Source organism: Helianthus annuus, chromosome 13, assembly GCF_002127325.2.
Source record: "Helianthus annuus cultivar XRQ/B chromosome 13, HanXRQr2.0-SUNRISE, whole genome shotgun sequence".
Taxonomy (NCBI): domain Eukaryota; kingdom Viridiplantae; phylum Streptophyta; class Magnoliopsida; order Asterales; family Asteraceae; genus Helianthus; species Helianthus annuus.
Window position 1 is genome coordinate 169406401 of NC_035445.2, and position 12051 is coordinate 169418451.

The 12051-nt window shown below is 35.9% G+C and overlaps 2 protein-coding genes and 1 long non-coding RNA gene across 3 annotated transcripts; 2 read left to right on the forward strand and 1 right to left on the reverse strand.

Moving 5' to 3' along the window:
* The first annotated feature begins 1385 nt into the window (after positions 1–1385).
* LOC110902247 (putative disease resistance RPP13-like protein 1) lies at positions 1386–4623 on the forward strand. Its single transcript, XM_022148954.2, has 2 exons — positions 1386–1686; positions 1742–4623. The coding sequence occupies exons 1-2, from the start codon at positions 1386–1388 to the stop codon at positions 4621–4623; spliced, it is 3183 nt and encodes a 1060-aa protein (XP_022004646.2).
* A 1633-nt stretch (positions 4624–6256) lies between these two features.
* LOC110900183 lies at positions 6257–8865 on the forward strand. Its single transcript, XR_002570825.2, has 4 exons — positions 6257–6385; positions 7458–7696; positions 7870–8006; positions 8162–8865. It is a non-coding gene; the product is annotated as an uncharacterized LOC110900183 (long non-coding RNA).
* Positions 8866–9721: 856 nt separating this feature from the next.
* On the reverse strand, positions 9722–10347 carry LOC110902246 (UDP-glucuronate 4-epimerase 3-like). Its single transcript, XM_022148953.1, has 2 exons — positions 10106–10347; positions 9722–10019 (listed from the first exon to the last, which is right to left on the reverse strand). The coding sequence occupies exons 1-2, from the start codon at positions 10345–10347 to the stop codon at positions 9722–9724; spliced, it is 540 nt and encodes a 179-aa protein (XP_022004645.1).
* Positions 10348–12051: the final 1704 nt, after the last annotated feature.

Sequence of the window (12051 nt, forward strand, 5' to 3'; positions counted from 1 at the left end):
AGCATTTTGGTCCAAAAATGAAATCAGATCATATTTTTCTTATAAAATCCTGCTATTTTGTCCTTTTCCTCAGGGCCAAAATGGTCATTTCTTTTTTTTTTTAAATAAATACCAGATTTTATAAGATAAATATGACCTGCTTCGCCCCTGAGGAAAAGGACAAAATTGCAGGATTTTATAAGACAAATATGACTTGATTTCATTTTTGGACCAAAATGGCAATAAAACTGAAACCACAGGGACCCAGATGCAAAAGGTTTGAGTTTTGGACTAAAGTGTAAAAAGTGACCAAACCTCAGGGACCAAAATGGCAGTTTACTCAAAATAAAAACTAACGTGAATTGTTAAATAAGTATATTGCAAATAAGTAACTTATATTTTGCTAAAACTAACTTTCAATCTTATTAATGTGATAGAAAGTGTTTGGTTTCTATCATTAGGAAATGCAATTTTTATGTACCATGTTTTATATTTGCCCTTTGTTTTTATTGTAGCGTTCCATATTAAAAAAAAAATCAATTGCAAAGTCTCATATTTGCTCATTAAAAATTGCTGATATTCTTGTAAAAACTTAGAGAAATATTACAATATATCAGTTTTATTACAATAACTTCTTAATTATATGCCAATCAAATCTATTTATTTTTATTAATAAACATTTGAAAACGTATTATTGTGTTTTCTAGTAACAATCATCATGTAAATGTCAATTAAGAAAAACTTAACGAACAACCATAAACAGGTTATATAACACAACTTTTTGCTCATTTTTCTGGAATCATATATCTTCATTGCAGCTTGAATTCAACTCAGTTACATCCTCAAGACCACGAGTCTCTCCGGTGATGGATGTAACATCATCCAACGACGATCCCTGTTGCCTCTCTCTGTCATGATATTATAAATGTGATGATGCTATTCATAATTGTATCCACAATGCATTATGAAGGCTCGCTCATGTATAAGTCAAAGAAATTAAAACCAAAACAGATCAAAGTAAAGACATGGGATCAAGGAAATTGGTAAAACTGAATGTCGGCAACTACTGTACATCATAGAACTTAAAATAATTGCCCACTATGCAAAAGCATCCTTCTTTTCAAAAAGCAAAACAATTAAAAGCAATTAGTGTCGGCAACCTAACATAAAGTGATACACGTTCATATGAATAATAATAATCAATTTCTCCATTATGAAAGTAAGGAATATTAACAATTAAAAGCAATTGGTTGAATGACTAAAAAGAATGCTCTTTCTTATCTCCACTCATTCTTGTCTCCAATCTTCTCTCCACTCATCTTATTTACCTACATTCATTCATACCATACAAACCAAAAACTACTCTCATTCCAATTTCCAGTTTACATCTTCACCGTTAGTTAACAATGGCTGAAGCTGCTGCTGCTGCCCTCGTCAAAGTCATATTTCAGAAGCTAGCCGATGAAGCCTTCAAGAGATATGCTCGTTCCCAGAATATTCACTCCGAGCTCAAGCAATTGGGGAGCACGTTGTCCCAGATCCAAGCTCTGCTTAACGATGCTTCAGACAAGGAAATAACTGATGAATCTGTCAGACTATGGCTCAATAGTCTCCAACATTTGGCTTACGATATCGATGACGTGCTCGATGATGTGGCTACTGAAGCTATGCATCGTGAGCTGACCCCGGAATCAGAAGCAAGCACCAGTATGGTAAGAAAGCTCATCCCAACTTGCTGCACAAACTTCTCACTAAGTCATAGGTTTGATTGTGAAAGATGAAAAGCCAAAAAATAACAATAGAGGAAACGAAACCTCCTTGCTAGAATCTGATGTCATTGGACGAGAAATTGAGAAAGAAAAATTGATCAACAAGCTGTTGCAGGATGAGCCATCCAAGGAAAACTTCAGCGTCTTACCCATAGTCGGTATGGGTGGGGTTGGTAAGACCACTCTAGCTAGATTTTTGTATAATGATACACAAGTGAAGGGTCGGTTTGAACTCCACGCATGGGTTTGTGTCTCTGATGATTTTGATATCTCTAAGATAACCAAAACCATCTTTCAAGCTGTGTCCAACGAAAACAAGGAATTTGCTGATCTAAATCAGCTTCAACTGGCTCTTAAAGAGAAACTTAAGGAAAAACGGTTTCTACTAGTACTAGATGATGTGTGGCATGAAAACTTTAATGATTGGGAAAACCTAGTGCTCCCATTTCATTCAGGGGCTCATGGAAGTAAGGTAATCATGACATCTCGCAAGGAGCAATTGCTTAAGATGCTAGGTTTTGATAATCTAGACCATCTTGAGACTTTGTCATCTGAAGATGCTTTGTCTTTATTTGCTGTACATGCATTGGGTGTAGACAACCTTGATTCACACCCAACACTCAGACCAAAGGGTGAGCGTATTGTGGAAAAGTGTGGTCGTTTGCCTTTGGCTTTAAAGGCAATTGGAAGGCTGCTGAGAGCTAAAACAGATGAAGAAAAATGGGATGAGGTGTTGAATAGTAAGATATGGGATTCAAAAAGTGTTGGTGATTTTTCTGCAGATTGGAAGGTGATTTTTCCTGCCCTTATGTTAAGCTACCATGAACTTCCTGCAAATTTGAAGCGGTTGTTTGCATATTGCTCCTTGTTCCCCAAGGATTATTTGTTTGACAGGGAAGAGTTAGTCCTATTGTGGCTGGGAGAAGGGTTTTTGAACAAATCAAATGCAGCCAAGTCACCAGAACGCCTTGGTTATGAATATTTTGAAGAGTTGTTATCAAGGTCATTTTTTCAACAATCACCAAATGAGGAACCATTATTTGTGATGCATGACCTGATGAATGATTTGGCCACATTTGTTGCTGGAGAGTTCTTTTCAAGGGATGACAATCGGATGGCGACGGAAGATGTAGCAAAGTACCGCCACATGTCATTTATTCGTGATGAATATGTAGCTTACCACAAGTTTGAGGCCTTCAAGAGAGCTAAAGGGTTGAGAACACTGTTAGCGGTATATGTTGGGGTCCATCAAAGTTGGAACGAGTTCTACTTATCCAGCAAGATTTTGGTTGACTTACATCCTGAGTTACCGTTATTAAGGGTTCTTAGTTTGAGTCGTTTTAGTATAAGTGAGGTACCGAATTCCATTGGTAGTTTGAAGCACCTGAGGTATCTTAATCTATCTGAAACTGATATCAAAGAGTTGCCGGACAATGTTGGTAATCTTTATAATTTAGAAACATTGATAGTTTTTGGATGTAAGAGTTTGACCCAGTTGCCTAAAAGCTTTTCAAAGCTAAAAAAGTTGAGGCATTTTGACATGAGAGATACTCCACGTCTGAAAAAGTTGCCCTTGGGGATTGGTGAGTTGAAAAGCCTACAAACTCTCACTAAAATTATCATTGAAGGACACGGTGGCTTTGCACTAACCGAGCTTAAGGGATTAAAGGATCTGCACGGGGAAATTTCCATCAAGGGGTTGAACAAAGTGCAAAGCTCAATGCATGCACGAGAGGCCAAGTTATCTTTAAAAGGGATTGATAAGTTAGAGTTGAAATGGGATGATGTTTCAGGAAGGGAAACGCTTGAGAAGGAGATTCTCAATGAGTTAATGCCATGTAGTGATAAGTTGAAAATGCTTGAGGTTAAGTATTATAAGGGAATAGAGTTTCCGAATTGGGTTGGGGATCCGTCTTTTCATCAATTGGTTCATGTGTCGCTACGGGGTTGTAGAAAATGTACATCTCTACCGCCGCTTGGGCAGTTACCTTCACTTAAGGGGTTGTTGATTCAAGGAATGGATGATCTTAAAGTCATAAGTTTGGAGTTAAGTAGGACTACTGATGTTACCTTCCCTTCACTTGAAATTCTAAGCTTTGAAGATATGTCTAGTTGGAAGGTATGGTCAACCAATAGCGATGTAATGTTTCCACGCCTTCGAGAGCTACAAATAAAAAGATGTCCCAATTTGATTGATGTCTCACTTGAAGCATTACCTTCAGTAAGAGTTTTGAGGATAGAGGGATGTGGTGAAAGTGTGCTGAGAAGTCTGGCACAATCAGCTTCATCAAACACTAAATTGAAAATAAGATCAATTTTAGGGCTTACGGATGAGGTGTGGAGAGGTGTTATAAAGTATCTTGGGGCGGTTGAAGAGCTATGCATACAAAATTGTGATGAGATAAGATACCTATGGGAATCAGATGCGGAGGCAAGTAAAGTTCTTGCAAATTTAAAGGAATTGGAGGTATCTGATTGTAAAAAATTGGTGAGTTTAGGAGAGAAAGAGGAGGATGAGGATAACACTGGGAGCGATCTCTTATCATCTCTTAAGAAGTTGGATATAAAGTTCTGTCAAAGTATGGAGCGTTTGTGTTGTCCAAATAGCATTGAGAGTTTAGTTATCGAATTGTGTGATTCACTTAGACATGTCTCCTTACCAAGAGCAACAACAACAGGTGGAGGAGGGCAGAATCTCAAGTCACTTGCTATAAGTTCTTGTGGAAATCTAAAATCAATAAATCAATTGAGTAACTCCACTCACCTCACCTCTTTGACCATACACAGTTGTGAAAACTTGGAGTTATCTTCTGATCTTCATCAGCTATCAAATCTCACCTCGTTGTACATAGAAGGTTGTAAAAGCATAGGGTGATTTTCTGACCTTGAGCTATCAAAGCTCACCAGGTTGACAATAGAAGGTTGTGAAAGCATAGAGTCATTTCCTAACCTCCATCTGCCAAATCTCACACATTTGTATATAGAAAGTTGCAAAAACATGAAGGCATTTGGTGACCTGCAGCTACCAAATCTAATCAGTTGGAGCATAAGAGATTGTGAAAATCTGGAGTCATTTCCTGACCTTCAGCTATCAAAACTCACCATGTTAAAAGAGATGGATATCAGATATTGTCCAATGATTGATGTTTCCATTCATGGTGGGGGTTGGCCTCCCAAACTGGTTACGCTTACAACAGGGGGGTTGAAAAAGCCCATCTCAGAATGGGGCTATCAGAATTTCCCAGCTTCCCTTGTTGACCTAACATTATATAATGAACCTGCTGATGTGAGGAATTTCAGTCAATTGTCCCACCTTTTCCCTTCTTCTCTTACTAAACTTGATATATATCATTTTGGAAATCTGGAATCAATTTCAATGGGACTCCAACACCTCACATCTCTTCAACATCTTGAAATTTCGAATTGCCCAAAGCTGAACGATTTACCAGAGACGCTGTTGCCTTCCCTTCTGAGTTTGAGTATATATGGTGATTGCCCAAAATTGAAAGAAAGGTGTGAAGGAAGAGGCTCCCACTACTGGCCATTCATCTCTCATATCCCCTGCATCTTCATGGGCAGCAGGTACTTGTTTATTAAATACCCTCTGCTTTCCATATGATAAAATGGTATTCTCATACATGTGCGTTTTTTATTTTTTTTTTATTTTTATTTTTATTTTTATTTTTTTTTTGTTGGAATAGGATTTGTTGCTCAAAACCTAAAATTGAATTTTAATGATGACATGCTTTGTAAAAAAAATGATGACATTAATTTATATGTTGAATTCAGTGATCACTTTTCATGAGTTTAAACTATTAGGTAGCTGCATCATACGTTGGAACTCATTTCACAATGTGTACTAATTTTGACTTTCGTGAGTTAAACTTCCCAATTAGTTATACGGTTAGTTTTGTTTTTTGGTTGCTAGTTTATCCGATCGATGTGAGTTGACTTTAGTTAGGGTTTTGGTGTGGTCTGTGGAATTATTGAAGTGTTATAGTAATAGATAATGAAATTTGATTGAACTTACTTCGAGACTCGATTACAAAGTTGAATCTGATTCACAGGTTGAAGATACAAATTAGGGTTTAGATCTGCATTTGATTTGATTAATTTATGCATTTTGTTTACTGTGGAGTTATAATAAAGAAAACAAACATAGCTAATTTGATTAATTGTATTAATACTTGATATGAAGTCTGTGAATAACTTATATATTACAACTAAACTTTTGCAGGAACATATCCTAAAGGATCTTCAGGGTGATGGAACATTCACAGTTGACCAGGTCAAATTCAAGAACAGAGAAAAGTCTCAAGGTGTCAATTTTCAGGGAAAGTATCTTGAGTAAAGTGCAGTAAAACTCACGCATATAATTACTGAATCAGCTAATAACAGACAAAGTGTGTCGATGACATAAGTGTAAGTTCGTTTTAAGTCAACAACATTTGACTACTGCATAATATAACAAACTGGTTTTGATTATTAGTATTCATGATATAACACAGGATTTATTCATGAAAATCAGTTGGATTCAATATTCAAAGTGAAGGTCTTAAAAAATTGTCAAATATCGGACCAGAGGCTAAGTTAAAGGAAAGGGTTAAAGTGCTTGATGATGGACAACATCATTTCTGGTAAGCTTATACTTTTTCCCATAAAAATTATGGGTGGGTTGGATAACGAGTTAAAACATGTTCGGGTTATTAATATTGTTGACTTTTTAGTAGGGTTGAACTGAGGCGGGTTGGAGTGTTGGACTCTGGTACAAATATTTTAATTTTCTTTTGACCTTATGGCCAATTAATGTTTTAACTATGATTACAGAAAATATACTATTTAGAATAGTCGTCTAAACTTTTTCTAAAGGAGTGTTTAAAAAGTAACATGTGTTTTGATTATGTTTTAAGAACTTTAGAACCACTTGTATGGCTGTTCCTATTCTTTGTATGTTTTGGGGTAAAATGTAAATAAGGTTCCCCCTCCTAATATATGTTTTTTTGCCTAAAAGATCACAGAATTATATTTTTTTCAGCCCATCAAAATATCACCCGAATTATATTACACACATATTATTTGGTTGAGACCATAGCTTATTTGTTGTATATAATTGAATTGAATATAAAATAAATAGAGGTTGGCTTCTATACAAGACGAGTCTTGTATGAAGCATACGTGAGTATTTAAGCCATCGATCTTTTTAAGATCTATGGCTCAAAGTAATCCAGTGGCATTTTCGTAAATATGAGATACAAACAATTAAAGAAACAAATAACAAAAGGGTATTCTAGTCCTTTCCCACTTGAACTCCTTCCCCCTTGATTTTCAAATGGCTATAAGTTTTTCGTACGTTAATATTTTTTTTTAATCATATTGAACGTGTAATCACGTAGTGGATTTATACTGAATGTGTAATCACGTAATAAGTATTCAAAATCACATAGTCATGTGCTAGGTATTCAAAATCACGTAGTCATGTGCTGGGTATTCAAAATCACGTAATGAACTAACGGGTATTCAAAATCCTGTAATTGTTTTAAGGAAACTATAGCAACGGGGTGCTCGAATTAAAGAGAATGAAATGCTCGTTAATACGGTGTAATTTTTTTTAAAAAAAAATATTAACGTATAAAAGAGGTATATCCGTTAATGGGTTAGGCCATTAATATCAAAGTGTAATGTTTGACCCTTGAAGTTTTTTAATTGCAGTTGAAGAAAGAAGATATTCTGCAAATCAACAACACACATCCAAAATACTTCATAATTGGTGGAAAGGAGGCTACATCTATTTCCATTATTTGGTTCATTTACATGCTCTGCAAACATCCTGAGATTCAAGATATGGTTGAATAAGAAATCAAAGAAGCAACAAACATGAGAAACAAATTCAAGATAAGCTTCATGTAACTTGGAACAAAACTCTCGCGAGTCTATCCTGCATCTCAGTGGTATGCAACTCAAATATTCAGCAATTTCTCACTCTTTAACTTAACCAAGCCTTTGACTAATCAACATGGTTACTAGTAGTTGTTGGAGTCGTTCAAAATGGATCGGATTGGATCAATCCAAAGAACTTTTTGTCTAAATTTATATAAAAATAATAATGGTTATTATTATTAAGTGATAGGGATACGGAGCTAATCCATGATCTAGCAGACTGCAGACTCGTATTTGGTGCAACTAGACAAATTGAAGTTATACGAGGATAAGTAATGGACAAATGTCTCAACAAGCCACACGCGTGGACAAATGCTATAGGTGAGTTTTCCCAACTCTCAGGGACCCAATTTCGTCATCTAGAGCTCCGATTTTGAAGTCAATGTTTTCCCCAATTAAGCATTTTTAATTAATTTCGATTGGTTGTAAAAAACGGCTGGATTTTTTTAACTAGATATTTATTCGTTGTTTTTTAGGCTGTCAATTTCAAGGCATCTTGGTGGTGGGATAAGACTTTGGGACCAATAGGTCTTGGGTTCGATTCCCACAAAGGGGGTTTTCCCATATTTATTGGGTTTCCTCCTGAATTGGTGTATAGGCATTATGCCTAATGGAGATGGATATGATCGGGTGGTTCCGCTGGTGGCACGATGATACTCCAGTAGTCCGTCAGTGATCCAAATTTGCCGTTCAAAAAAAAAAATTCAAGGAACTTATAATTGATGAAGAATTAATGGAGATTACCTCTGATGGCAAGTTACCACTAAAGAGGATTATGGAACTAGCCTATGATGTCAATTGTCAAGTTACCATCTGATGAAGATTAAGGGAACTTACCATTGAAGCGAGTTACCTCTAGTGAAGATTGATGAAGTCTCGCTAATGAAGAAGAGATGCCACGTGTTAGCCTATCATTTGACGAAGACAATCTGTTGAGAGGATGTTATACATAAATCTCAATTGTCTATTCCGTACGTCTCAACAAGAATATAGATAACAAGAATATATATACACGAGTTTGCATTGATATTATTATCACTTGGACCCATAGTTTAATGTGTCAAGCAGTTGAGTGTGAAGTCGTGCATGAACTTATGTGTGCAAATTCAGAGAAAATTTGCTTTTGATACTTTTGGTTTTCTAGCGCCAGAGGCTGTGGACCTACTTAGTCGAGTTCAAAGGGTCATGCATAGTAATGTTATGACCCCGAGATCTATGGACGTAGTTTTTAAAAGGCTTAGTTTTGCTATTCAAAAAGGGGTAGCGGCGCAGCTTGTTGCCAGTTTACCAACTATCTCGATGTAAATTATTGACCATTTATAGATACGCCACTTAATTTTAATTTATAACTAGTTTTACATGATGTATTCAAACAATCAATTTTGATTAATACCTTGTGCTTATAGCAATTGTTCTTCTACTCTTGTTTATTGTTTTTCGCATATTGTGAATCAGTTGATGATGAAACAATAATACCTGACACATTGATTAACTAATATCCCGCTGCAAACTAACTCACATTGAATGCAGGGTATTAGCTAAGTTTTAGCTTGATTGTGATGCACACAAATTTAATCTCCCATCAGCATTGTATCCTAGAAAGATCTAATTCTCTTGGTAGTAACTCGGAAAGTATTCATGTAGTTCCAATATCTTATAAATAATGGATAAACAAAGTAGACATGACCTGTAAAGTTTACACAACTATTGCCCTAGGTTGTTAATAGATTTATGTAACAACTGGTGAATGCGAGTTAGATGGAAAGAATGCACAGCTACTATTACGACACGGTTGTTTGATAACCCTATACTAGCAACTTCAGTTGACAAATTACAATAAAAAGAAAGATTAGTAAAGAGGTAACAAAACAAAGGAAATCATAAAGTCATGCTGAATGTAAAAATGTATCATGAGATCACAAAAACCAAACTCATATCAAGAACTTCATAATAAAAAGAAAAGAAAAAAAAACACATACACACAGCAAGTCAACCTTCAATCAAGAAACTAAACAAGTAACATCACAACACTTAAACTAATGTGTTCTACCCCATGGTCCATAAACCGTAAAGAACCTCAAACCCGTCAAAGACAACCCATAAATATGATTATACGTATGAGCGATTTCTTCAGCCGCTTTCTTCGTTGCAGCGTATAGGATCAGTTCGATCTTTTTCCGAAATCTTTTTTCCGAAAAGGGTACTTCTGTATTCAACCCATAAACAGAACTAGAAGATACCCAAACAATTGCAGGCTGTGGATTTGCATTTTTGCACACTTCAAGAACAATAATAAAACCAGCAATATTACTATGAGTATAAGATTTTGGGTTTCTTCATTGCATATCTAACACCAGCTTGAGCAGCTAAATAAATAACATGAGTAAAATGAACTACCTCAAAGAGTTTGTTCAGCAAACCGGTGTCCTTTATGTCCCATTCCACAATGAAAATCCCACTTTTTTTTCCACACATGTTGACGAGCCCTATTGAGGGTAGGATCGTAATAACTGTTAAAATTGTCTAACCCTAAAACGCAGTCACCACGGCATCTCAAGGCGGCGCTGATGTGGATTCCGACGAAACCGGCTGCTACAGTGACCAAAACAGAGTACCCTGTTTTCAATCCGATGTTGACTGATGACTTGACCGTTACTCCCATCGGTATCCCTATACACACACACAACTCTCAGTTTAACCTAATCAAACAGAGAGTGAGTGGTCATGTAAAAGATAGCAGTATTAGAAAGGTAACCTAGGACACAAAAATAACTAAGGTGTTGTATATTAATAAAACAAATAGCAAAAAGTAATTTAATCTAATATAATGAAATATGGATATAAAAGAACCTATAGGGTTTGTATGAATAACAGCTAACAACTAACTGATGTAGAAAATAAAAAAAAATCAGAACATACCTACTTTTTAAACTACTTTCAAAGTGAACATTAGCAGCCTAAAATATCCAAATGAATCACATAGATATAGTCCAATTAACAGATTAAGTGACCATTTCCAAAAGCAATCTGCATGCATGGTACGTATGATCACATACAAATCTACACACAGCCATCAAACTAAAGTTCTACTTTATGAACAAATAACATACTTAGTTAATAAAAGCTCATAAACTTTCCTGAAAAAGAAACGGGTCAGTGGGTCACTCGTTCAAGGGTATGCGAAATTTATACGTATATAAATATGAGTCTAGGTATATATCAACATCCATATAACCTGTTATTTACAAACTTTTTTTTCTTTGAATCAATTAAATCAAAAACCTCGACTTTTAGGTTCAAGAACCATAATTTAGCACTCATCCCCAATTTGGACATGAAAAATGATCTGCTGGATACTACAACATGAATGACGATCTAGTATACAAAAGAAGCTAGGGAATACACATGAATGAAAAAAGACGCATCTTTCATTGAGGCATTAAACCGAACACCTGGTGTGCATTAAACTCAATAGCTAAAATCTCTTCCAAAACAAGCAAAAACAAAACTAATAAATGTATAACAGCGCAACATGCGTCCCCAATTTCACATCTGCGGACAAAAAAACCCTACGAACTGAACACAAAACACCCTCTAGTTCATAAATCAATCGCAAAAGGAAAAAAAAAACACGAACAAGAAATAGCAGAAATTTACGATCAAAAGCAAACCCACAAAGGGGGCAACGATTGAAATTAAAACAGCAACTAGAACTAGAACTAGAACAGAGGTATAGTTTACTTTTTGGGAGCGTAATTATGGGGAAAAGTGGTGGTTCGAACGCACGCATGCACCTAATCATTTGCAGCAGATTAGAAGGATGAAGAACATTTGCAGCAGATGAATCAACTGAATCTCTCCTCCATTCCAGCAGTGTTTTTCTCATCTATACTAATTAGTACTAAACTCACCTGGAATGGAACAGGGAAGGGAAAAGAAGACGGTGTGTCACCGACCAAGACACCCCCTAACTTTTGACATAGGACATAAACACCTTCAAACATTTTTTAACATATAAACAAAACTCCCCCAAACTTTCCCAATAAATTAATACCCCGCAATGGCCGACACACACTCTTTTTTATGTTAATGATGTTAATGTTACGCACATAACGTGTGTAAAAAGTATACAACGTGTAATGTCGTGTGCGGGTATCACAAACTAATGTCATCATCGTACAATGTAACCACAATGCCCATATATGTTACACCCAGTTAGATTGGATACGTTGAAACATTCGTTTTCATATAATTAACACATCACATAACGTGCTGCCTTATAAACAACTAAGGAGTTGCCACCAAAACGCACGGCCTATTGCAACAACTTAGTGTATATAAAATGGTAAAATTACCTACAGGAGTT

Coding starts and splice junctions, on each gene's coding strand:
- LOC110902247 (XM_022148954.2), top strand. CDS start 1,386: ATGGCTGAAGCTGCTGCTGCTGCCCTCGTCAAAGTCATATTTCAGAAG. Junction 1,687..1,741: donor GGAATCAGAAGCAAGCACCA/GTATGGTAAGAA, acceptor ACTAAGTCATAG/GTTTGATTGTGAAAGATGAA.
- LOC110902246 (XM_022148953.1), bottom strand. CDS start 10,347: ATGGGAGTAACGGTCAAGTCATCAGTCAACATCGGATTGAAAACAGGG. Junction 10,020..10,105: donor ATGGGACATAAAGGACACCG/GTTTGCTGAACA, acceptor TATGCAATGAAG/AAACCCAAAATCTTATACTC.